General features: G+C 47.2%; 1 protein-coding gene and 1 non-coding gene across 3 annotated transcripts in view; both read right to left on the bottom strand.

Moving 5' to 3' along the window:
- Positions 1-4947: 4947 nt before the first annotated feature.
- PPP1R8 (protein phosphatase 1 regulatory subunit 8) overlaps positions 4948-25374 on the bottom strand; it is a 30621-nt gene continuing 10194 nt past the window's right edge. Inside the window, exons 2-7 of one of the 2 annotated variants that reach the window (XM_078849445.1) lie at positions 23539-23599; positions 12582-12735; positions 11617-11837; positions 11001-11145; positions 9979-10043; positions 4948-7489 (exon numbers count right to left, since the gene is read on the bottom strand). In XM_078849445.1, the coding sequence (XP_078705571.1) occupies positions 7136-7489; positions 9979-10043; positions 11001-11145; positions 11617-11837; positions 12582-12735; positions 23539-23599 (1000 nt within the window). In that variant the 3' untranslated portion in view covers positions 4948-7135. The remainder of the gene's footprint in view (positions 7490-9978; positions 10044-11000; positions 11146-11616; positions 11838-12581; positions 12736-23538; positions 23600-25374) is intronic. The other variant, XM_073317930.2, reaches the window with a different exon arrangement.
- On the bottom strand, positions 21073-21237 carry LOC140900609 (small Cajal body-specific RNA 1). Its single transcript, XR_012155678.1, has one exon.

The following is a 25374-nucleotide window of genomic DNA, read 5'->3' as shown; positions in this document are numbered from 1 at the left end:
TACAATGCTCATAGCTGCTGCGGTGATCTGAGCGGGCTCCATGCTTGCTGTGGTATGGTGTCTGCAGGAGAGCAGAGAATCATAGAATATCAGGGTTGGAAGGGACCTCAGGAGGTCATCTAGTCCAACCCCCTGCTCAAAGCAGGACCAATCCCCAACTAAATCATCCTAGCCAGGGCTTTGTCAAGCCCGACCTTAAAAACTTCAAAGGAAGGAGAGCAGAGTTGCAGGGGAAGTGGTGGTTGGATGACCAGTTTTGCAGGCCTACTGCAGCATCTGCTGCCAGGACACAACGGCTGAGCGAGCTGCACGCTTGCCGTGGTGTGGTGAGACACGAGCAGCCGAGCAGAGTGGCCGCGGAAGTGGCCAATGACGATGGTCATATAGAGGACCTGTGAGGTGGATTCATAGCACCAGGAGAGCAGGAGAGCAGAATGGCCGCGGAAGCGGTTGTTTGAGATGAGGGTTTGCAGCCCAACTGCACTGTCTGCTGACAGCAGTATGGTGCCTGCACGGAAAGAAGGCGCGAAACGATTGTCTGCTGTTACTTTCCCGAAGGGAGGGGCGACTGACGACATGGACCCAAAACCACTCGTGACAAAGTTTTTGCCCCATCAGGCATTGGGAGCTCAACCCAGAATTCCAATGGGCAGCGGAGACTGCGAGAATTGTGGGATGGCTACCCACAGTGCAAGGCTCCGAAAGTTGACGCTAGCCTCGGTACTGTGGACGCACTCTGCCGACTTAATGTGCTTAGTGGGAACACACACAATTGACTGTATAAAATCGCTTTCTAAAAGATCGACTTCTATAAATTCGACCTCATTTTGTAGTGTAGACATACTAAGGAACTTGAAACACCCTCTTTTCCTGGCTGGGTTTGGAGCTGGCCAGTCAGGGCAGGAAGTGTGGCTTCCAGCCGCGGTGACTGATTAATGAACGAGGCACTGAGTTACTGTTCAGGGGAACAGTCCTGACAGCAGAGCGTTTGTTCACCTGAATATTGGCGGAAAGGAGATTTCAGGCCCATGGCTGAGGTTTGTTTGATCAAGACACTAAATTCATTTTGCGGCACAAAGAATTTTGTTTTTGTTGGCAGCGTGAGCTGTTTTATAAAGATGAGCTTATCCAACTGGGGAACCATGCAACATAGCTGACCATAGTTTTGACTCATACAAACAGCCAAGGAATAATCCAGAGGCATAAAGCTGGTCACAAAACTCATTCAAAGATTTGGAATAATGAAGAATTTCATTCATGGACACACCATCTGGAACCAGGGCTAAATTAGCTGTTTGCCACAAAGGGTTTGGGCAGTTTGAATCTCCAGCCTGGAGCTGTGGGAATTACTTTATGAATAACCAGCCTGACAAATGTAATCCTTTATTTGCAAATTATCCACATCCAGACTGTGATTTTTACAGCGTGTTTGTTATTTCTTTGTAACTGGTGAGGAAATCCTGTGGCCAGAGGGCTGCAAACCCATCACCCAAGTCAAATGTTTTTATGCACCTTGACTGGCCGGCAAACTTTGTAATCAAGAGAACAGCAAAAAATAAACAACTTTGCATGTAGCTAGAGGACCTTGGAGGAAGGATACCCATTCCCACACATTCATGCAAACGCGTGTTTAACGCAAACATTCATGACGATGGACTGGCACCAACCTGCCCAGCGTGAAATCGAATGAATGCTCACAAGCCCAGTTTTGCAGCATTCACCCAACACTCTGGCAGGCCACGGTGCAATGCGCCAGCAAGGGAATTTTAGGGTTGATTAAAAACAGCATTTTTACTTGTTAAACTTCTTGGTGGTGGAGAGGTAAATTTTAAAATGTCCCAGTGGTCACTCTGCCCCGGAGGTCTAGCTCCTTTGATTAGAGCAAGTAGGTCATGACTGAAATAAAGATAAATATGCCCAGGAACCTATTAAATGAACTTTCTCCATTGCTGACCTTGGGCCGAGCCAGCGCTCATTTGAACTGATGGGAGGACTCCCCTTGGCTTTATCGGGAGTGGGTTTAGACCCTGGGCTCTTCCTGTGGCCCGGAGATCTCGTTGCAAATTCCTCAGGCTGTGCGGCCCATGGAGCGCTGGTTGAGAGATGGTTTGTCCGGGACCCTGCTAAATGGGTTCCCTTGCCCTTGCAGCTGAGTGTTTTCCATTACTCTGGGAGTGCTGCACATCCCCTGCTCCCCATGAGGGCAGCCCCATGCCCTGCTGTTCCTCCTAACTGCCACATACCAGGGTGGGCTCATGTGTGGAACCTGCAGGAGTGTCCTACGGAGTCAGCGGCAGCCATGCACTCAGCTCTTTTTGCCCCGTGGAGGGCAGGGTCAGGTTGGTAGTTTGGTGCTTTGTCCTCCCCTCCCCCTGGAAGGACAGCAGCTTTCCCTTTTCCTGGTTGCAAAACGCAGCTCCAGCCCTCAGGACTTCAGAGCTTTGCCTGTTGGTTACTGCTCGTGCCTGGCCCTTCAGCTGTGCCCATGGATTTGCCAGCTTCATGCCAGCGTCCACGCAGATGGCCAAGATGGCCTGGTAACGGCCTGCCTGCTCTGCAGGGAAGAGCTTTCTGCAGCCAGCACCGGGCGGGGGAGACCTGTCACCAGACGCTGGCAGCCTGGCGCCATACAGGAAGTGCTGCTGTGGGGTGCGCTGGTTCTTTTCTGCTCACAGGCGAACTTCAAATATTGTAGCTACTGCTGAGAGAGCGACCATCTAGCTGGGACCGGGGGAAAGGACGACGCCAGGCTTAGCTGAGCTGGCAACCAGAACAAGGCTGCAGGGTGGCCAAGATGGTGCCAAGCAGCCTGGGGTGCCAAGGAGCATGGGGAGCCCCCTCGCTCCAGTCGGGGTGGCATGGGAAGGGACACCCCCCACTATTTCCACCATTGTCTCCTTCCCCTCCACCCTCACTTAATGAGACAGGAGAAAGAGGCTCTAGGGTGTACCCGGAGTCTGCTTGAGGGAGGAACAGGGGCAAGGGAAGGATTCCCAGCAGGGCCTGGAAAAGGAACTGGCCCCTCGTGATGCAGAGCAGAAAGCGAAGAGCCATCTGTGGCCACCAACAACCAGAACTGCCACATTTGCCTGTTCCTCAAGTCAGTGTCCCCTGCGGGGCTGCCTAGACTGGGCAGGGCTACGGGAGGAGTCAGAGTAGACCCAGCGCACACCTTCCCGGGCTGGGGGAGGGAGAAAGGACAGGTCTCCTCCCCCTGCCCCCCCGCGACAGAGCTGCCAGACTAGACAGTCCAACTCTGCCGTAGAGGGGGCTGGCGTGGCAGGGACACCCCCGCATGTCACGTGGGTGACAGATGGGGACATGGGGAAGTCAGGGTGGGGCAGGAGCCTGAAGGGAGAGGGCAGGTGCCCGCCTGCCCATCTTGTAGCTGCCCAGCATGGCAAGCAACTCTGAAGGAGGTTTGCAGAAAGCAGAGCGAGATGCTGGAGCCTGAAACCTTGGGAGGTTGCTGGTTTTCAGCCTGCTGAGGGGGACAGGGCAGCATCATGGACAGTGCTGGGCTTGAGGTGCACACATGCTCAGCCCATCAGCCAGCCAACAGCGTATACCTGAGGGCTTCTCCAGGGCTTCCAGGAGCAAGGGAGAGGCTGGCTTCAGGGTGGCCCTAAGCACAGGGCTGTCTCCACTCTATGAGCTGGCTAGGATCCTGCCCCTCTCCCTCCCAATCGGCCCCACGCTTGCCAAGGGCAGACAGATAAAAGTAACACCAGCTGCTTCGCTCCCGACACCGCAACCTGCCAGCTCAGTGAGCAGAGAGCACGCAGCCAAAGGCCTTGGCTCAACACTGCCCCCTGCTGAACACGTGGGTCTGTGCAGGCTGCCTTGGGAACCCTCCTGGCAAGGAAGTCCCTGGCTCCCTCTGAATGCTTTTGAAATATGAGCTTGTCTCTTACAGCGCCTGCCTGACACCCCAAGCTCCCCTTCCTTTGGCAGGCACCCCTCATACAACCATCTCCAACTTCCCCACTCCAGCCTGAATCCTCACTTCCCCACTGTGTCCCCCTTTGATCTGGCTGACCTGCAAAGCCTCACACAGGCTTCCTCCAGCCACCCCAGTGCCTCAGCCCTGGAGTGCTTTCTCCTTCCCTGCCCTGCCGCTGCAGGAGTGCGAGTTGCTCAGCCTTTGGATTTCTAGCCAGAGATGCAATAGCAAAGGGCCACATTTCCAAAGGATTTCAGGACAGGTTTCTGGGTGCTCAGCCCTTGCAATCGTGGCCTGCACCTTGGTGGTACTGAGCACATCTGTTGCTTTAGGTGTAGAGCTATTCCTGCCTGCATTGCTGCCACTAGACAGAGCTTCCACATTCCTGCCCAAGGAGGAAGATTCTTTGGAGCAGTTCCTGGAAAGACAGGGTCTAAAAAGCACGTATCAGATTAATACTTGGCAGAGCCACTTAGAGCAGCAGTCACCAAAGGGCTCAGTGCACTGGGCGCACGTTGACATTCAGAGGCCCAGTCGCACAATGGGAGCAGAGCAGTCTGGCCTCAGTTGTGAGTGCTGTCCCCTGCTTTGGATACGTAGTCCATAAACTATTGCTCCTATGGCAATGAACACTCACAGGCTGGCCCAAAGACTGCCTCTCAAAGGCAGCATTGCCCAGGCTTTTGGGAGCTGAGCCCCTTTCAGGAAAACAAAGATTCATTTGGACAGAGGGTCAGAAAATGGAGAAGGGCAATTACTGTTTGAGAACACTCCATGATTGACACCATTCTGTGCAACTGGGTACAGGCCATGAGCCCAAGGCATAGGAGGCAGGATGGGAACAGCAATCAGACTTACTCTTCTCTCAGGGTGGAGCACTAGCCAGCCCTGCTAAGCTTAGGGCCTCCAACGACAAGGGCATTTTGCAGTGACAAAGACCTTCAATGCAAATGCCCAACTGCAGCAGGGCTCTAGGTTGGGAACGAACACACTAAACTCCAAAATGGCAAAATTTGCATTTAATTTACAATGTAGTAAAGGTTACAGGTAAAAAGCTAAACAGAAAGTGTGAAAAGGCCTATTACACAAATGTACAAACTTCTGTACAAAGCCCATGGGTTTCATGCCATCCCCTCCTTCCTGGCCTGTAATAGCCACAGAGCTCTGAAATAACGAGAGCTTGTACAAACCCAACGAGGAGAAGAGCTTCAAGACAACAAGCAGGAAAGTTCCCTTTCCCCAGGGAGATCTTGCAAAGAGTCACTTGTAAAATAAAGTCTGTTCAACTTTTACTTGCCCCAACTGGTCACATCCTAAAGAGTTGCCTTCATAACACAGACTGGCAGGAAAGAGAAAAATCCTACAGCCTAGGAAGAAGTAGAACTAAAAATCTAGGGAGGAAGTCTGTAAGTGGACTTTGGAGGATTTGGAATAGGAACTAAGAAGGAACACAAGCCATTTAGCATGACAACCTAAAACAATGTAACACACCATCATACCATGGAGAAATGACACCAGAAAAAGCTCCAGCATCTAGTAGTTAGAGCCAGATATGGTGGAGAGGGGGAGGGAACCAGCCAGGCCATAAGGGACTTCAACCAATCCTGGTTAGGGTAGTTACTATCTCATTTTTATGCCACAAACATGATAGAATGTGTCATTCTACAGAAGCAAAAATTACACTGATTTTGGAACATCTGTCCAGAGCAGTTCAAGGGTGTATGGCCAGATCGGATACATTAAAGGGCACCATATGTCTAATGGCCACACTAGTTTGCCAGGTAATTCCTCACAATGCACTACTAATGACCTGCCAGGGATGTTACGTCAAATGTCAGTGCACGTATTCTGGAGGAATTCCCAAAAATAATACGGTGACTAATTAGATGAACTGTTTTATCACACAATTTAAAGGCTCCTGAATAAGCCTAGGGCAAAGTATCGCTGCTTTCTCTGAAGCAAAATATTGAATGAACTTAAAATTTCTGTTTTAGAAACTACAGATTGGGAATACGCCTGCAAATCCTCGTCAAATTTCTCATTTTGTTCAACTGAAAGAAAACAGAGGTCAAACCAGAATGCTGTGTACCCAAGCTTGGAAAAGTGCTTCTGTTTAGATGAGGCAGGATTTTACATTCCACTGAGAAACTACCATCATTTCAGGAATCTGCTGCTTGTCTTTAACCCCTGCCCTCAGCTGTTAGCAGGGGAAAAGGACAACATACAGAAGACTGCACACGGTTTTATTCTTTAATCATTAAAACCCATGTAGTTTGCATGTGACCAACCCATGGCTGCTGGCTGGCTAGCTGCTCCTAATCACAGACCTGACACCTTGTATGATCACAAATCTTAAGGCGCTGTGTGTGTGTTTGTTTTTTCTTCAATAAAAGATATTTCATTTCAGCTGAAAGATTAAAAACCATATTTTAAAAAAACCCAAGTATCCTTATCTGTGTCCTTTGTAACACCTCAAATATCAGAGCAGAGGGTTTTTTAAGAAGAGAAGAGTTCACACTAACCATTTCTTTGCTGTTTGCCTTTTGTGTTTAACAGAGGGTGATGAGTAGAAATCGACTAGTCAGTTTCACTTTTATTTCTTGTCCATTTCACCTCCAGCTTCTCAAGAGCTACCCAGATGCTGCAGTGTTTTAGGTTGCAAGTACAAGGGAATGTTTACAGCCAAACTAAAAGCCTTTATGTGATTTTGTAACAGTAAAACAATAAAAGCCATTCCATGTATATTACATTTTGTAATGTTTTAAAGTTACACACAAAAGCCTGATTTAGTACTGAATTTAGGCCTGCTCCGGCACACTTACTCTTAAGGTAGGGCATACTGCCCTGAGCAGTCTAGCTGGAGCAAGGTTACTCATAGTAGTAAGCACTACACCTAGTTGATGTGTTTGCAGGATCAGGCCATAAATTTGGGGGTTGAATTACTTGACAGTGTCCCTTTAACTTATGGAGAGTAATGGCTAAGGGAAAAGGATGCTGGCCTTTGGATTCAAAAGGAGGTGGGAGATGTGTTTTTTACAGACATATAAAAATGTTTTGAAGACAGATCTTTGAGGGACATTTCACTCTTCCAATCTTGATATTACATGTGGTTAGGACACAAACTTTAAAAGACGATACTGCACGGGAACAGTTTCTCAAGTTCATCGCTCCCACCCCCAAACAAAGCCCATCTCAGATCAGTAGAGAAGGGGTGGGCTTCTTGCCTGGCCAGGCCTCCTTTGCATATTTCTTCTTCTTCGGTTCATTCACAGCTTCAGGATTAAAGACGGCTGGGTTGGGAGCAGGGTTCATGCTAACTGTCGATGGCACAATGGGAGTCAAGTCCACCTCTGGGGCAAGATTGGGGTAGGGCATTGGCAGGCCTCCAATGAGTGCTGTCCCATGAACACCATGCGATTGGGAACCTGCCTCACTGTGAGTGGGAGGCAGGCCACCATACAATCCTCCGCCGTAGGGGAAGTTCTGCATGCGCCGGGTTACAGACTCGTCCATGCTCAGCGAGCCTGGGTTTTCCATCCGTTTCTTCTGCAATTGGAGGGAAGACGGAACTGTTTAGTGAACGGTTCACAGCATGGAGGGCCAGAACAAGAAGCCACTTTAACTGGATCCCATCTAATTCTTTCACCTTCTCACACACCACAAACAGTCACCATGCATACCACGGTCCTATATGAAGGAGTTACACAGACACGGACAGGTGATCCTCTTTCCCATCACCCCAGCTGGCTTTCCTTTGGGGCTGCCATTGAAGTCACTCCCAATGCTCTCACTGATGCAGAGTGCAGGACAGACTGAGGGCATGTCTACATGACAAACTCAGGTCGACTTAAGTTAAGTGGAGACAGTCACTGCACTAATTACTGTGGTTTTCCATGTCCACCACTACCCTCCTCCTGTCGCTGGAGCACGTCCTCCCCAGGAGTGCTGGCACTGACTAAACAGGGGCAGCGGGGGGGGCTGAGAGCACAGGCTCAGTTCTTGGTGAAGCTCCCCCCTGGGAGCCTAGAGGGCAGCCTGGCCTCAGAGCAGAGGGCTTCACCTGCCCTGGTGTGGGGTTCGCAGCAGGGAACCTTCCAGCCTCTCTGTCAATTTCACAGCTCCAGCATCAGCAAGAAATCGACAAGAATGACAGCCAACAGCGGATGTAAGTAATGCTGTGTCTACATCAGAGGTGGGCAAACTCTGGTCCAAGGGCCACTTCTGGCTCATGGGACCCTCCTGCCTGGCCCCTGAGCTCCCGGCCAGGGAGGCTAGACCCCGGCCCCTCCCCCACTCTTCCCCCGCCACCGCACAGGCAGCATGGCTTGTGCCCGCCCACCTCCCAGGCTTTCCAATAAGCCTGTCCTGCCGCTCTGAGCGGCCTGGTAAGGGGGCGGGGGGAAGATTGGATAAAGGGCAGGAGGTCCCATGGGGTAGTCAGGAGGCGGAGGCTCAGGGAGGGGGCAGTCAGGAGACAGGGAGCGGTGGGGGCCAGGGCGTTGGATAGGGGGAGCAGTTAGGGATGGGGGTCCCAGGAGGGGGCAAGCAGGGGACAAGGAGCAGGGGGGTTGGATAGGTCGGGGGTTGGATAGGTCGGGGGTTCTGAGCGGGTCAGTCGGGGCAGGAAGGGGTGGATGGGGGCAAAGGCCAGGCTGTTTGGGGAGGCACAGCCTTCCTTACCTGGCCCTCTATACCGTTTCATAACCCCGACGTGGCCCTTGGGCCAAAAAGTTTGCCCACCCCGGTCTACGTGGACACTATTGCCCTCACTACACTGATGCCTCTTGTGGAGGTGGAGTTAATATGTTGGTGTAGTAAGGCACCTACATCACCGGGAGCAAGGCTGTAGTGTCCACGCTGACATAGTTAGGTTGACATAAACTGCCTTACGTCAACCTAACTCTGTAGCATTGACCAGTCCTGGGTGTTGAAAGCATCAGGTAGGGTTTAGTTTATGGAATAGACTAAACTTCCCATCTTTGCCTCCTGAGCTTGCTTGCCCAACCTGCCTGCGTCCAAAAGGCATGGCTGAGTGGGTGTGGTTTCAAAACGACAAACAGGGCCATCTCTGGATTATGACTGGCAGATTTTATGTCTTGCTTTCGATCACCCAGATCTTTTTCCAGAACAGTTATAATTAATTTAGAACGTAAGTGATCTTAGAGTAACTCAAAGTATTCCCATGCGCATTACTTTGTACTTGTCAATAGGAGATTTCATCTGCAATCACATTGTTAGGCTATTCTGAAATTCCTCAGTTTTCTTTAGTCCTGAGTATCCTACACAATGATGCCATCTGCAGACTTGCCCACTTCTTTGTTCCCTGCCTTCCCACAGAAAAAGTGAACGTACCAAACCTCACCAGTCCTAATATGGGACCTTCTCTGATACCCACGTTAACCTTTTCTCGTGTAGAAAACAGACCATTGATTCCTACTTGGTATTTTCTGCCCCTTAGCCAGCTTCTAATCCGCTGGCAGGCCGCGAGACAGTGTTTACATTGACCATCCGCAGGCACAGCCGCGTGCAGCTTCCTGTTTCCAACCAATGGGAGCTATGGGAAGCAGCGGCCAACACGTCCCTGTGGTCTGTGCCACTTCCCGCAGCTCCCATTGGTTGGGAATGGAGAACTGTGGCCACTGGGAGCTATGGGCGGCCGTGCCTGCGAATGGTCAGTGTAAACACTGTCTTGCAGCTTGCCAGCTAGTTACCCTGATGGGCCACAGGTTGCCCACCACTGCTCTAATCCATACAGTACTTTGTCTCTCACCCCATAACTTCTTAACACCAAAAAACAGCCAATTGATTTTTAGAAAAGCATTTGGGGACATTTCTATTGATCTTCAATTTTGAAAATGCTGCCTAAATTATGAACCTGAACAGACCTGCCAGTTTCCCTTTAATCCATCTGAACACAAAAAGAAAACACTGACAATTCCCGCACCCTAATGCATAGTATTTAAGACAATAATTCACGCTATAGATTACAAATTACAGATGAAGAGTTTTGGTTAGATTTGGAAGTTAGTTTGTACCTTAACTGGGACCACTGCTGTCTGTACCATGTTTCTGAAACGCCCAACCGAAGGGTCCACGTCCTCTGTAAGCGTGAGAAGAATTATGCTTTTAGTACAATGGCTACAAGAGAGGGTGTACACTGCAGTGTGCCCACGGCATGCAAGCGCATCTCTGTATGGAAGTGTCGTATCCACCTTCCCTTCAGAAAGCTGCAGTTCAGAAGCTGTGTGCACACGGGAGAGAAATTAAGATCCTTCAAACTGCTGGGGCCATCTAGTGGCAGTGGGCTCCCAATCTATTTAGGCTGGGAAGAGCTGGAAGAACTGTTGACGCTTGGGGATGGGGGTGTTGATATTCTGTAGGTTACAGTTGTTCCAATGGTTAATTTACCTTACCCACCTTCCTTCCAGACGACTTTGTCAAACTTCCAGACAAACAAATTCAAATTGGAAATAAGGAACCTGAACAACTCATGTTAGCTGATGAGTGAAGTGGGATGTAAAAGGTTAAATGGTTTAAGCATTAGGCTGACCGTTAATCCCCCCCCCCCCCCCCCCCCCCCAGCCACCCATGCAGTGCTCAAAGCATCTAGGGCTAGATTTTCAGAAACACTCAGCTCCCACTTAGACACCGAAGTAGGAGAGCTCAGCACGTATGGTGTTGAGCTGTTGAAAAACTGGTGCAACTGTGAGTTTGGAGCCCTTGGAAGTCTGGCCGCTACCGCCTCAGGGGCTTTGCCTGGGTGCGCAGCAAGCGGCACAGGAGCTGTAGGGGTTGAGGGACCTCATGTGCCTCCCGGAAGACAGCAACAGTACTGTTTAGCTGGAAGGTGCCTCGGAGGGCACAACACCGATGTGGAGAAATGTGGGCGCTTCTCTGAAGGGCCAGTCCCCTTGGAGTCTCCAACTCAGATTTCTGTGTTTTTCAACTGACTGGCCGGCTGGCCATGGGCGGGATCTCCAAATATAGGATATTAGCACGCAGGCTCTCAGAGGGGTGTGGGGGCGAGGAGATGGAGGGGCAAGATACACATGATCACCTGGATTAATGATCTCGTCATCGTCGCTGAACGTCACTCTGGAGTTCTTCCGTTTTCTCTTTGGTCTCTGAATATCCAAGTTCCCTTCCTCTATGGTGAGCGTGGAGATTCTCTTGTTGTGGGCTGTGTTAAACTCTGTCAGGTTCTAAGGACACAATCAGGGAGGAAATGGTCAGTGCAGCTATAACGCACAAAGCTGCCATCTGAGGGCTGAGAGTTAACAGCAGAGCACAGCACATGGCTTAGCCCCAGCCTTAAACCTCAAGGAAAGAATGGGGCAGAAGTGCCAGCTGCACTGGTCTGTGTCCCTCCTGGCCTGCCCTCCACTAGCAGGTGATGGGGCTACAGCAGGCATGGCTTGTGAATGAGCAGCAGGGCTGGGGAACTGCCAGCGACCTGGTGTGGGTTTGGCTGGGGTGGTAGAACATGGGCTGTTATACAAGAGGTGCTGGAAAGAAGCATGAAAGCATCCTATCCTAATGGCATGAGATGGCCTGTGAGTGCCTGCCAGCAGCAGACACCCCTAAAACCATCTACAGCACCAGGGAAATGAGCACCCCAAGCCGACGGTGGGGAGTGCTATCCAGTAAGAGGCACAATGCTTCATGGTGCTCACATCAAGCTCGGTCTCCTCCTCTGGCAGGCCCAGCAAGCCCTTGAGCTCCTCATCATCACCACCCATTTTCTCATCTCCTTTAACTGCGGACGGCAGCGTCTGCGGCTTCTCTCGCAGAGTGTATGCCCGCGTAGAGGCACCAAATGAAACCGTGGAGTCAATGGGAATCTGTTGGGGTTTGTGAGGTTCCAAACGAATATGACCCAAGAACGTGCCATGTGCTGAGGAGAATATCAGAATGAAAAAAAAACCAGACGGTCACTAGGGAACTGGAACACTGCCAAAAGGTCAAAACCCACGCGTGGATAGCTGGATAGATACATGTCACTGCAGTAATGCTATCACCCTAACATCCCATGCAGGGGTCAGCACTCCCCATATAACTAACAGAAATGACAAGCACACTTTGGTTTCAGGCTTCCTCTAATATTTCTAGTCACCCCCTGCTTGTATCCATCTGCATGGAACAGGCTGGAGCTCCCTTGAGTTCCAGATCCAGAGAAAGTGCCCTACACAGTGGAGATGTAGCTTTCTAACCAGAAGTAGTTAAAAAAAAGATTATAGTTTTGAAGTCCCTCTGGAACCTCACTGCCATGCCACCAATCTGATCCGCTCCAGAGCCTGGAAATGCCGTCACCAATCGCTGAATGAGGAAGGGGCACTGAGTGACACAAGGAATCCCTCTAGCCCCAGCTTGTGTCAACTTCAGAATGAGCGTTAATTCATATCCCAGATGGCCATCGTTTCCCCACATGGCAAAATGTGACTGGAAAGGAATATAGCTCTGGGGATGTTCAAGAGGGTTTGAGCATTGGGATGTAGTGCACTGGAAGTGTTACAAGGTCTCAGTCAATAAGAAGCTAACACAAACTCAATCCTCATGCATCAAACATCTTCAAAATCCAACCAGTCAAACTATCAAATCAGCCTACACCCGCTCCCTGGTTAAATGCCAAGTTACTTACTGCTGTTAAGGTCTATGAGAAAAACCCTCTTAAGATGTTTGTGATACACCAAGGCAGCATGGACCCGAGAGCAGGACTGGTGATCAATGGTAAAATCACACAGATCAGGGTTTCTCCCAAAAAGATAATATTTCTTCTCATCAATGATCAGTTTCTGAGGTAGAATATGAAATAAATAGCAGCGTTACCTTATCAGATTTATACAAACTCCCAGATCTTCCTAAAAAACATGGACTCTACAACAGAAGTGGGCAAACTACAGCCTGCGGGACCGTCCTGCCCAGCCCCTGAGCTCCCGGCCAGGGAGGCTCACCCCCAGCCCCTCCTCTGCTGTCCCCCTCCCCTGCAGTGTGCCACGCTGCCAGCGCTCTGGCCCGATGCTCCTGCCAGGCAGCGTGGACGGTGTGGCTGGCTCCAGCCAGGTGGCGAGCTCTTGCTGCTCTGAGCAGCATGGTAAGGGGGCAGGGAGGGTTGGATAAGGGGCAGGGGGTCCCAGGAGCAGTCAGGGGATGGTTGGATAGGCGTGGGAGTCCCATGGGGGCTGTCAGGGAGTGGGAGCAGTCAGGGAACAGAGAGCGGGGGCGGGGGGGAGGAGTTGGATAGGGGTCAGGGCATTCAGGGGACGGGGGGGGGGGGGGGTTGGATAGGGGACGGAGTCCCGGGAGGGGGCAGTCAGGGGACAAGGAGCAGGGGGAGTTGGATGGGTCAGGAGTTCTGAGGGGGGCAGGAAGTGAGAGGTGGCGGGGGCCAGGCTGTTTGGGGAGGCACAGCCTTCCCTACCCAGCTCTCCATACAGTTTTGCAATGCCAATGTGGCCCTCAGGCCAAAAAGTTTGCCCACCTCTGCTCTAGAACATGAAGCAAACAGATCAAAACCCAACACAATCACACAAATCTTTAGCAAACTAGTAGAGAAAGGAAAGACTATGCACGACATAGGAAGCGACACACGGTCTCAGCATATTAAAACTTGTTGGATAACATTTCAATGTTGTCTTGACCCACTCAAAGGAAATTCAAAGGAAGCTCTGCCTTATAGAAACAGAGCAACTGGAGATGGAAGAGACCAACTGGGTCCTATCCAGTCCACCTCCGAGGCCAGTGCAAAACACAGTTTTGGAAGGGATAAAACACTTTTTATAGCTCAGGGCTTAAACCAATCTAACTACTAGGTACTAGGATGAGGCCGGGGGAAGAGATTATGCCACATGTGCCTCCTGTAGGGTTTCTCACACCTTCCTGTGACGTACATGGTACTGGGCACTGTCAGAGACGGACCTAGGGACCAGTGCAGAATGGCAGGTCCTCTGTTCCTATGCAGGATTGTACCTACATTGTGTTCTCCAGAGCTTTGTTTGGCCTAGTTGGTTTCTCCAGTGTGTTTTCATCCACAACCAAATCCACCTATCAGCCCATTTCTTCTGTTAGACATCTTAGCTTTTCCTTCTTACTCCGGTTCTCCATACTTATTGTATAAACAAAGTATTTTGTTTAAACTGGATTAAGGTTGGGCATGCATGGCATCCCCTCTATGTAAACCCTAAAAAAGCAAGGTACCAAGTTATGAGACACTATGGTCTAATGCCAATAGAGCAGAGGTGGGCAAACTACAGCCCGCGGGACCCTCCTGCCCAGCCCCTGAGCTCCTGGCCTGGGAGGCTCGCCCCCAGCCCCTGCCCCGCTGCTCCCCCTCCCCCACAGCCTCAGCGTGCCATGCTGCTGGTGTAGTGTATTAAACTGCTCTGCGTAGGAATGTGCTACGGTAGCAGTTACGGAGAGCAATTTACTACACGACACCGGCACAACGCTCTGGGTGGTGCGGCTGTAGCGCTGCCAGCCACCGGTGCTCTGTGCTGCACGGTAAGGGGGCGGGGGAGTTTGGGGCGGTGGTTGGGGGCAGTCAGGGGCAGAGATTCCGGGGTCCTGCCCCCTCCCCTCCCCCCCCTCCATCAGGGAACAGGGGGAGGGGAGGGGGCAGGGGTCCCAGGAGGGTGGGGGGTGGATAGGGGGCAGGGGCAGCCTGGCACAGCCTCCCCTAACCAGTCCTCTATACAATTTCCAAAACCTGATGTAGCCCTCAGGCCTAAACGTTTGCCTGCGCCTGCAACAGAGTGTATTTCCATTGACAAGTGACATATCCCCGAAAGGAACTTCCTTCGGCCTGCAGATAGTAAGGAAACACTAGCCGCCACCACATTAACCTTCCTCATGGCATAACAAATTAGAACTTAATTAGAACTGCAGCAACATCAGCTGATATTCAGGGTTGACGCATGCATAGGTTAGGTGTGTGCTGTGCCTTATGGGGGAAGTAATTTAGATGATTAAGGGTCTGGATGGATTAAGATTTAAACTACAGTGACTCAAAAAGTCCCCATGCCCTTTTAAGTCATGGAACTTAGAAACCTCCAACTCAAACACTGGAAGATCAGGAAATGCTCACTTAAGGTGCTGCTGCACACCACACAACTCCGCCTCTGTGTGGACGCATATAGGAACATCACAGCACCCTGGCCAACAAAAGCTGACATTTTCCGTGTGCCCATAGCACCAAGCTAGGGTTCCTATTCATACAGTCTGATGTAATGGGCAGTGGGCTGCATGGCAACATCACAGTTAATACGAATTCATAATTATTTTAAAAAATGTTTTTAAGTTAAATTAAATAAAATTAAGCAGTACTTTTGTTGCAAAGTCTAAAATAACCTGGTCAAACTAAATTGGTGGAAGTCACTGTCCAAGCACCTGGAACCAGAATTTGCTGAAGTGTTGAACAAGTTTTTGATGGCAGTAGTCTCTTCTGTAGGTTCAAAGATATTTTCTTCAGTTGAGTTTATTCAACTAGTTCAGTTCAATGATAAGTTCATTCAAAGTTAAGAAACCAATTGGGAGTTGAAAAAGCAGGAAAGCTTGGTTTCCCCTTCCAATCTATGACTAAAAACTAGGTTTAAGAGGATGAGATCTACTAATTCTAAAGTAATGAAGGACATGGAGTATTGTAAGCAAGACAAGAGAAGTAATTCTTCTGCTCTGCTCTGCACTGATTAGCCTCAACTGGAGTATTGTGTCCAGTTCCGAGTGCCATATTTCAGGAAAGATGTGGACAAATTGGAGAAAGTCCAGAGAAGAGCAACAAAAATGATTAAAGGTCTAGAAAACATGACCTATAAGGGAAGATAGAAAAAATTGGTTTTAGTCCGGAGAAGAGAAGACTGAGAGGGGACACAACAGTTTTCAAGTACATAAAAGTTTGTTACAAGGAGGGAGAAAAATTGTTCTTAACCTCTGAAGATAGGACAAGAAGCAATGGGCTTAAATTGCAGCAAGGGCGGTTTAGGTTGGACATTAGGAAAAACATCCTAACTGTCAGGGTGGTTAAGCACTGGAATAAATTGCCTACGGACTTTGTGGAACTCCATCATTGGGAATTTTTAAGGACAGCTTGGAGAAAAACCTGTCAGGGATGGTCTAAATAATATTTAGTCCTGCCTTGAGTGCAGGGGACAGGACTAGATGACATCTCGCAGTCCCTTCCACTTCTAGGATTCTATGGTGACCAGAAACAATTAGTTCCATTCAATAACTACAGATAATACTTCCTTTGTTTAATAAATCAGTTTTATTTGCAAAGCATGTTTTGATAAATGTTCTGATAAGAAAAAAATTTATGTAACCAGCACATTTAAGGTAGTTTTACTGAACTAATAAAAATACTTTAAAATGCTGTTTGTGTGTATTTTAATTGAATTTTCATCCAAATACAGCTTAATGCAAATTGCAAGTTAATAATTAATCTGTTAAAAAAGTATCATTCACCATTTTCTAATATAAAATGTGAAAATTAAGAATCTGAATAAATTTAAATTAAGTTACATAATTTCTTAAATGAGCATGCACAGATATAATTTATTCTCCTGGTCAGCAAAAAGAACCACCAAATTTAATGTAAAGGCTATATTTAGTAGCAAATCAACACATTTTAGTGGTTACCAACCAATGAGAATCATCCCTTCATTAGCAAAAATTAAAAAGTATAAAGGTAAAACACGATTCAAGTCAAGGTTTCTGGCTTGTTGATTTAAAGTCGCTTTGACTTAACCTACCCTGAGCAGCACTGATGTGGGGAGATGTGCTGCTGATTGGTGGTGCTCACACTGACTTGCCTTTTCTCCTTACTGCCACCTGCACAACCACAATTAGAGATGCTAACAATACATTAAAGATCTTAATACATTTTGATTGTTGTTCTGCAATTTAGCCAAATATTCCCCACCTCCCAAAGAATGTTACAAGGAGTAATGTCCCAAAGAGGGGCTGCATTAAGGTTGTATTGTGTGTGAAGCAGCAGCTCAACTTGGGAGACCGTCACTGAGCAGTTCCTCGTTTCCAAGTGCTTACGGCTGGGGTTCTGAAGTCCCATGTGGCTGAAGAGCACAGAGACCTAAAGGCCCTGTGCAGCAGCAGAATCCTCAAAGTTTCTTGTAAATGAATGCAGCTCTTCAAATCACTCAACTTAATTCCTCCAGCTCCTCATCATTTAAGTTGCTCTTCCTGCTCTTTTGTTTGTTAATCTTTCTTGTAATGTGGATGCCTAGAACAGATCTCAATATTCCATAGGCAATCTTCTCAGGCCTATAGTTGGAGGGCCTGGGGAAGGCAGACAACGTCTGTGACTAAGCACCAAGACACATGGTGAGGGACAGAGCCAGGAACAGGCATCTTGACATCTATTCCTGTGCCTCATCAGATACAAAATTGCACTGGGCTCATTTTCTTTGCAAACCTGCCTAATTAGCTGTCCATTATCACCTTTAGTCTCTTTCAGCATTACTGATATTCCGGTTTTTATTCTGTTTCAGATTAAATTTCCCCCTTATGGATTAACTCACCTTTTCCAAACTGAACCTCGTTTTGTTTTCTGCTTTTGTTTTTAAGCGCTCTATCCCATTTGTATTACATATTTCTCTGCTCGCATGGCATTTGCGGCTTCTCACAATTTAGTATTCACTAATGAATGTTTAGCAAATTTCATGTGTTTATTCTCTTTTCTAGATCATTACCCAAAGACAAGGCACAATAGCAACCTTCAACTACCTGAAAGTGGGTTCCAAAGAGGATGGAGCTCGGCTGTTCTCAGTGGTGGCAGATGACAGAACAAGAAGCAATGGTCTCAAGTTGCAGAGGGGGAGGTCTAGGTTGGATATTAGGAAACACTATTTCACTAGGAGGGTGGTGAAGCACTGGAATGGGATGCCTAAGGAGGTAGTGGAATCTCCATCTTTAGAGGTTTTTAAGGTCCAGCTTGACAAAGCCTCGGTTGGGATGATTTAGTTGGTGCTGGTCCTGCTTTGAGCAAGGGATTGGACTAGATGACCTTCTGAGGTCTCTTCCAACCCTAATATTCTATGATATGTCCTCTGTCAACTCTACATGTTACCATTTATCATCATCCCTTACCATCAGGCCTGCAGCCAGTTTTCAATCTACACAATAGTGTTCATATCAGAGTCAATTTGAACAAATTTCTGAGCATAATTTCACGAGACATCATCAAATGCTTTGCCAAAACCCAGAACATATCACAACTTCTGCATTCTATTCACCCACCAATTGTGCCATCTGGACCTGTTGATTGGTATATGTTCACATTGTTCATATATTCCCTTACCTGCTCTTTGTAAACAGCAATTTTTACAAGGTCTTCCCTTATTTCCAAGTTAACCAAAACATAAAAGTTTGGACAAGACAGTTTTAGAAGAAAATGGCTCTCTTAGCCACCTCTGAAGCATTATTTGGTGCTTTTTTCCTCCACCACATACACTTCTAAGAAGAGCTCTTCCCATTCATATTAGCCTCTCTGGATAGTATCTTTTTGCTGCCCTTCTCTTTTTCCTGCAAGTCTTAATGGATTCTGGTTTGTTTGGTTACATCAGTGTTTCATAGAGGTTTTTCTCAAGACCTCATTTTATTTGAGCATTTCTTTGCAAAGCCATATTGTCTGCTTCTTGTTCTTTTAATTCTGAGGTCAGCTGCACTTTAATCATGGCAGGTTTTAGGATTCCCCAAATTTTTCCACCCCAATGGATTTATTGCTTCTTCCAAAAGTGTCTTACTCACTAGATTCAGTTCCCCAGGTGGTTTTCCTGAATTCAATACCTTTGTGGAGCTGCATTCTGTGATCCCATTTCTTATTATGGAGAGTCAAGGAGCTGGTGCTTCCTTGTACTAAGTTTCCCTTTTATTCTCACATTCTCAACAAACTCCCTCTTACTGGGAGAGCAGAACCAGACATGGGTATTTAAAGCCCTATTAGCACCGTATCCTGTGGCTTCAAGTACTGTGGAAAAATTCCTAGGTCAGTTCTTATTCTTACTTCTAGTCCCAAGGGGGTGGAGAAGTGTCGATGCAATTTCTCATGTACACCAGTACTAAGTGTAAAACGTTGCCATTCAGACTTGGCAGTGTTTGACACTCACTTTGCATAGGTGTAATGACTTCACAAGGCAGTGGCAAATCAATAACAACGAACACTAATTTTACAGCCTTTATCTGACCACGATGAAGGCTTGGTCTACACTAGGAAGTTAGGTCGGTATAACTACGTTGCTCATGGGTAAGAAAATCCACCCCCCTGAGCAATGCAGTTAAACTAACTTAAGTCCCCTACCCCCTGGTGTAGACTGCACTAGGTCAAGGGGACAATTCACCAGTCAACCTAGCTACTGCCTCTTGGGGAAGTGGATTACCTACACCGACAGGAAAACCCCTTGTGACAGACCCCAGCGTATACTCTGGACTGTTGAACAGTGGTGTCCCCTTAACTCTATAGCCTAGGGTGCCTTTTATAGTGCTCTGCTCTCATCTCCAGGTTGTAACTCTGCTCCTTTTCCTTCTCCTCCTCCTCAGCCTCTTTGGCTTTCAGCTCCATGGCTCGCCTGTGAGCCTCAGCTTCCAGTTGCCTCAGGGCTCCTTTATGGGCTTCTCCTAAAGCAGCAGCAGCTACTGCTGCTTCTCTCTCAGCTCTAATGCCTTCATTTTCAGTTTAATCTCTGCTTCTTTTAACCAATGCTTGCGTTCATTTGCTCTCCTTCAACTTCAATTTGGTCATATCCATCTTTGTAGCTGCTGTACCTTTGCTCATTTTTTATGCGTTTCTGTTCCTATTTCCCTTTCCCGAAATAAGCAAACAGAAAACAAAGCTGTAACCCTTCGATTGTTTTCAGCCACCACACTTGAATTTCACTTAAAATTGCTACACCAGTGCTTAAAGTGCAAACTTCACTCAGAACGACAAGCTGTGCATATACCCTGCTCCTCGCTGCACCACTGTGACATTCCCCAGGGTACAATCTGGACTGTTGAACAGCAGTGTCCCCTGAACTCTCTAGCCTGGAGTGCCTTTTACACTGCTTCACTGCCAGAGCAGCTACGCCTGGTCTCCTTGTGAAGCCTTCAGTATGTAAATTCACTCCCAGCTAAATACACAAGCACTCTGACCAGTCACTCAAATTACATATAGGGCAACACCCGCCACTTCTTAGTCTCAATCTTGTTCCCCGAGAAATGTGTCTTGTACTGTCCAGTACACTGCTGAACAATGCAAGCTCATAGAAAGTTCGTCATTTCAGCAAAGGAAAATGATAATGCACCAAACATGTTATCCCAAATGGAGTTTCTCCACACACTTTAACACACACACACTGGTTAAAATGAAACAAACAAACTATAGAAAGATTTTAAGTGATAATGCATAAAAAGGTCAGTACTGGTTACAAAAGAAAATAAACACAGAAGCTACTTCCTAACCTTTAACTATCGAATGGCGTCTAAAGCAAGAGACTCTTTCACCACAAGTTGTCATAGTTCACAGTCTGGATTCTCTTTCAGCCAGGGACCACTCTGTCAGTTCAGAGTCAGGTGTCCGTTGACGTGATGAGCAGAAAGATAGGAGGAGAGGTGAGTTGGAGGTTTCTCTCTCTCTCATACCTGCCTCCCCTCTGTGAGGATCCCCCTCCCCCCATTGGGGTGTAGTGACACATCTACAAGGGACTATGTGAGGGCTGAAATGTTCCTGAGATGCAATGTAAGTTTCATATTCACACCTTCCCCCTGCAGGAGAATGGTTGCTTAAGCAAGTGATAAGTATCAGTAAAGTCAAGGGTGCTGTCTGGGGGTGCCAGTTTGTCTTTATCTCTGAAAAATGGTTTGTAAGTATTACCCAGACTTAAAACATTTCTCTAACAACCATACAGTAGAATATCAACTTCAGAGTTTTCTACTCATATTTCAATGGGATAATAATGTTCAGCGGATTAAGAGTTTTCAAATGATACCTCAAGGCAAATTTTGTACAAAGCAGATCATAATCTTGTAAGAGTGGTGACCATAACAGCATAGATGGTCACGCCCTCCTGCTGGCGTAGGCAGAATCTTCACTGAAGCACTACAGTGGTGCCACTGTGGTATTTTAAGTGTGGACAAGCTTAAAACTCATCTGTGCCTCTGAGCTATAACCCAGCGTGATCCTCTACCCGCTGAGCTTAATACTTCATGGCTTGTTTTAATATTGCACTTCTCAGACCCAGCAATCACAAGCTGTATCTCAGATCTCTACAGGAGAGCTGGGATCCAGATAGCTCGGTTAGTATCAAGTGCTCAGTAAATCTGTAAAGATTGAAGTGTTCTATAACCTAGCCACTAACTACAGAAAAACATGCAGAGCTTTCCGACTAGTCTAAACAACTGAACCTTAAAAAGGACAGTTAACTTAAGGTCATGTGTTGGGAACAAACATTTCTTCACCTTTACCAACAATACTAGATTAGAAAAAGTGAACATTTTTGAAATCCACTTTGCCTGTCACTATCTTTGCTCTTTTTACAGCCCTATGAAGTTGACCAATGAAAATCAGTGAAGTCAATTGCATTTTCAGGTTCTTGATGTCACAACACATCCAGCCTTTACTCATGGTACAGCCAGATGTTTTACATACCCGTGAGTGTTGGAATATAGGCCCTGCAGAACGATTGAAAGATGAAGATTTTTCACCTTGAAGTTGCTGGCTGTAATATATGGCTTATGGCAGAAGGGCAGGATAAGCGATTACAAGACCAGAAAGAATCGGAGCAGGGATGCCAAGGCATCCGAGTAGCACTTCAGAAGAATCCCAATGAAGGAATCACTTAAGGTGTTAAAAATCTGCTATTTGACTATGGTCGCGCTCTGCACTATACAACACATACAAGACATAATCCCTGTCCCAAGGATCTTACATTCTATACAGACAAACAATATACTGCAGACAATACTAGGTGATGAGAGATACATCAACAAAGAGCTTAAAATAAGTCTGAAGACTTACTAGGTTCTTTCACCATGCCACCCCCAAATTGGGTTGGTTATGTTGTACAGTAGAAAAAAATTGTGAACCCATAACTGGACTGTGGCTTGGGAAGAATACAATTAAATAAGTTCCAGAACATGCATTGTTAAAAGGGAAGAGAGGGTATTTTTGATAACAAAAATATGGACCAGCAGATCAAATACAATCTCCTGTGAGTCAGGGGCAATTTTCCCTTGCTGGCCAAAGATCCTGCAACATCGTATACTGTAAACCAGTGAACAATGACCCCCAGTTCCTCTGGTTCTCTTCACCAGACCTCAGATTCTTAATGCTCCAATTTCTTGCTTAGCAGCATTATTTTGGCTCCCCCTACTTTGTAACCTTTGGCTCCCTGAATGGTTTTGTTCCCACTGCTGAACTCTAGACAAGAGAGAAGCATTACTTTTATTGTAAAAATATTACAACGTAAACTATAGTAACAAACCCCTGCAATAAGCAGCTCAGAATCAGTCTAATACTACTTACTTTGCATTAAACATTTGGGCTCCCCAGGCATTAGTTAAATGAGCTTCTGCTTACAAAACCAGGCTCCTGGAGCACTTCTGACAAGGACTGCTGGTCAGAATCTGAGACCAGCTATACTAAAACCTTCAATAGCATATGTACTTTTAGGGGATAAGCAGACAACATTTAAGTTTAGTAAAATAAGGCTTTGCACAAAGTAACAGTTTTGGAAATATTTGCATTTATTTTTTTAAATTGTAGATGAACATAGTGTTTTGTCTGGGATTTACCCACATTCTAGAAAGATGAATTCAGACTCACCAGATGCAGAGAAGTGCTGTTAGGATGAGAGGAAGGGAGAACCTCTCTTATGAGGGGAGACAAACAAGCCAAGTTCCTTTAAGTCTAGCAAAATGAAGGCTTAGAGGGAATAAGGTTGCCTCTAAATACATTGGAGGGAAGGGGTAAACACAAGGGATGGAGAAGAGCTCTCAAAGCTAAAGGACAATTCTGGCACAAATGGGGATAAACTGGCCATGAATAAATTTAGGCTGGAAATTAGAAGACGGTTTCTAATCATCAAAGGAGTCAGGTTCTGGAACAGCCTTTCAATAGGAGTAGTGGGGGCAAAACACCTAACCAGTTTTAAGATGGAGCGGGCAACGTTTATTTACATGGACTATATAAATGGCTACCTCTGAGAGCAAGAGACTAGACTTGCTGACCTGGAAGGTCCCTTCCAGTCCTATGTTCCTAAACCCAATCACCATGCCACCATGTTGCTGACAGATGCACAGCACAGCTTCCTGACTGGGATCCAGTGCATGTATACAAAGGGGACTTTGCATTTCATCAAAATCAGTCACAAACATTAAGGGTTGTGGTTAAAGGCTGGGGGCTGGATCACTGTTAATAAAAAAAGAAAAGTGCGTGTCGGGGAAGAAAGGGTCACTTTGGGGCGCCCAAAGAGAGGGAAGGGTCACTTCGAGGTACAAATGGAGGGGGAAGACTGGGAAACGAAGCAATGGAATTCAATTCCCCATCAACAGATGGGTTAAATCCAATCTCCTTCTGCATGCATCTAAAACGCTTACTACATCTATTTTCATACCTCAATTAGTTTGTCTCCTTTGACTACATCCAGATGCAAGCCAGGGGGAGGTTTTCCTGCCCTGGAAAATAAGGAGAGAAATAAATATTGATGTGCAGTATTGTTAACATTGTACCATCGTTCTATAAATCCCAAACAAATCCAAACTGAAGCAGGTTTACTGTGAAAAATAATAGTCCCACAAGTGTCCTGTATGTGAGGTCCTAGATTTGTTTTGCTTACAGATAAAAATAGGTCTCCCTACTTACCGAGTTATTCAGTTGCCACAGCACACTAAGGTTCGATGGGCTTGAAACACTCACCAGAAACCTGCTAGCCATCAAAGGAAACCAACCAACCAGATAGATACAAGGACGAGCGGGGTAGTGTTGCCATTAACGTCTTCCTTGGATAATGCCAGGTGAGAAACGCAGCCAGCTCCCAGCTTCTGGAACTGGAGAGGGGCTGCGGTTCCTAACAAAGGCTGTCCCTGCACCCTGCTTGGAGACTTCCATCTTTTGTATTAACTTCTAGGTAGTAGATATCTGAAATCTGAAGCCCCCTGCCTATCCCTTCAGCTGCTAGAAGCAAGACAGTGGTTTCCCCATCCCTGCATTTTAAAACCTCCTGATTGTTGGGGAAACAGTGAGGGCACATCTCGGGTACTCTACTCCTCCTCCACTAGGAATATCTCCATTGCTTGCCTCTGGTGCTGTTCAGACGTTCTACATACCTCCATGATTCTCAGCTACATGCTGCCCACCAATTTCTGAATAGCTGGAGTGTAAGAGACCAGTGTCTCTGCTACTGTGGGGAAGCTCTGTACAAGAGCAGTGATGCTGGAGCATTGCCTGCAGACTTGGGAAAGAAATTTGTAATTGGAGGAGTTCTCCTCATGGATTACCTGCAGAGGTCAATGTTTTGGGGATGTGCTTCAGAACCCTCTGGAAAACAGTGTGTTGGGGGCTGTGTATGTGCCTTTCCAGATCCAAAACATTTGAAAGAAGTACACAAGAAATCACAGCCCTTAACCCTCATTTCCTTTCCTCCAAAATTTAGCAGAAAATCTTTGTATCAAAGACCTCTCTTTGTATACAGTCTGATCAGCCACTACCATAGCCTCCTAAAGACTCACTTCTGCTGTTATGCCTACAAAACACTGGCTGCTGCTCATAGCTAGGCAAATGAGAAGCTTTGATTGTCTTTTTCTATTCCTTCCTTCTCCTACTCTTTGCTCTTACTAATGTTACGCTTCCTGCCATTCCCCATCCTCTTTCTACCCGTAAGGGGGAAAAAAACAAACAAAAAAAACACAACCCCCCACTTACACACGAAAACACACAGCTAACAGAATGGTGCCAATTCATTGCACGTTCCTCTGCCCTTTGTACCTGAGGCTTTGTCCACACTCCACTTTCTTCATTAAAAGTGACATCGCTCAGGGATGTGAAAAAAAAAAAAAACACGGAAGTTTTAATGACAAAAAGCACTGGCGTGGACAGCACTTTGTTGGCAGGAACTGCTCTCCCGTCGACGAAGTTACTGCCCCTTGTGGGGGTGGTTTCATTTGGTCACCAGGAGAGCTCTCTCCCGGCAACAAAGAGCGGCTACACGGCTTACCTTACAATGGCACAGCCATGCCGTTGTAAGGTGTGCAGTGTAGACTTAGCCTTAGATTCTAAGCCCTTCCGTATAGGAACCTTTTCCTACCGATATTTGTATAACGCCCAGCACAATGAGACCCTAGTCCTGGCTGGGGCCTTCTGGCACCACCAGAATAAAGGCATTTATCGTTAACAAGAACATGTGGAAACCTTACAATTCTAGTAGAATCTGACACTCACTGGAAAAGACTAG

Source organism: Lepidochelys kempii, chromosome 19, assembly GCF_965140285.1.
Source record: "Lepidochelys kempii isolate rLepKem1 chromosome 19, rLepKem1.hap1, whole genome shotgun sequence".
NCBI lineage: Eukaryota > Metazoa > Chordata > Testudines > Cheloniidae > Lepidochelys > Lepidochelys kempii.
The sequence above is the reverse complement of the archived record's forward strand: the minus strand, read 5'-3'. Positions and strand labels throughout refer to the sequence as shown.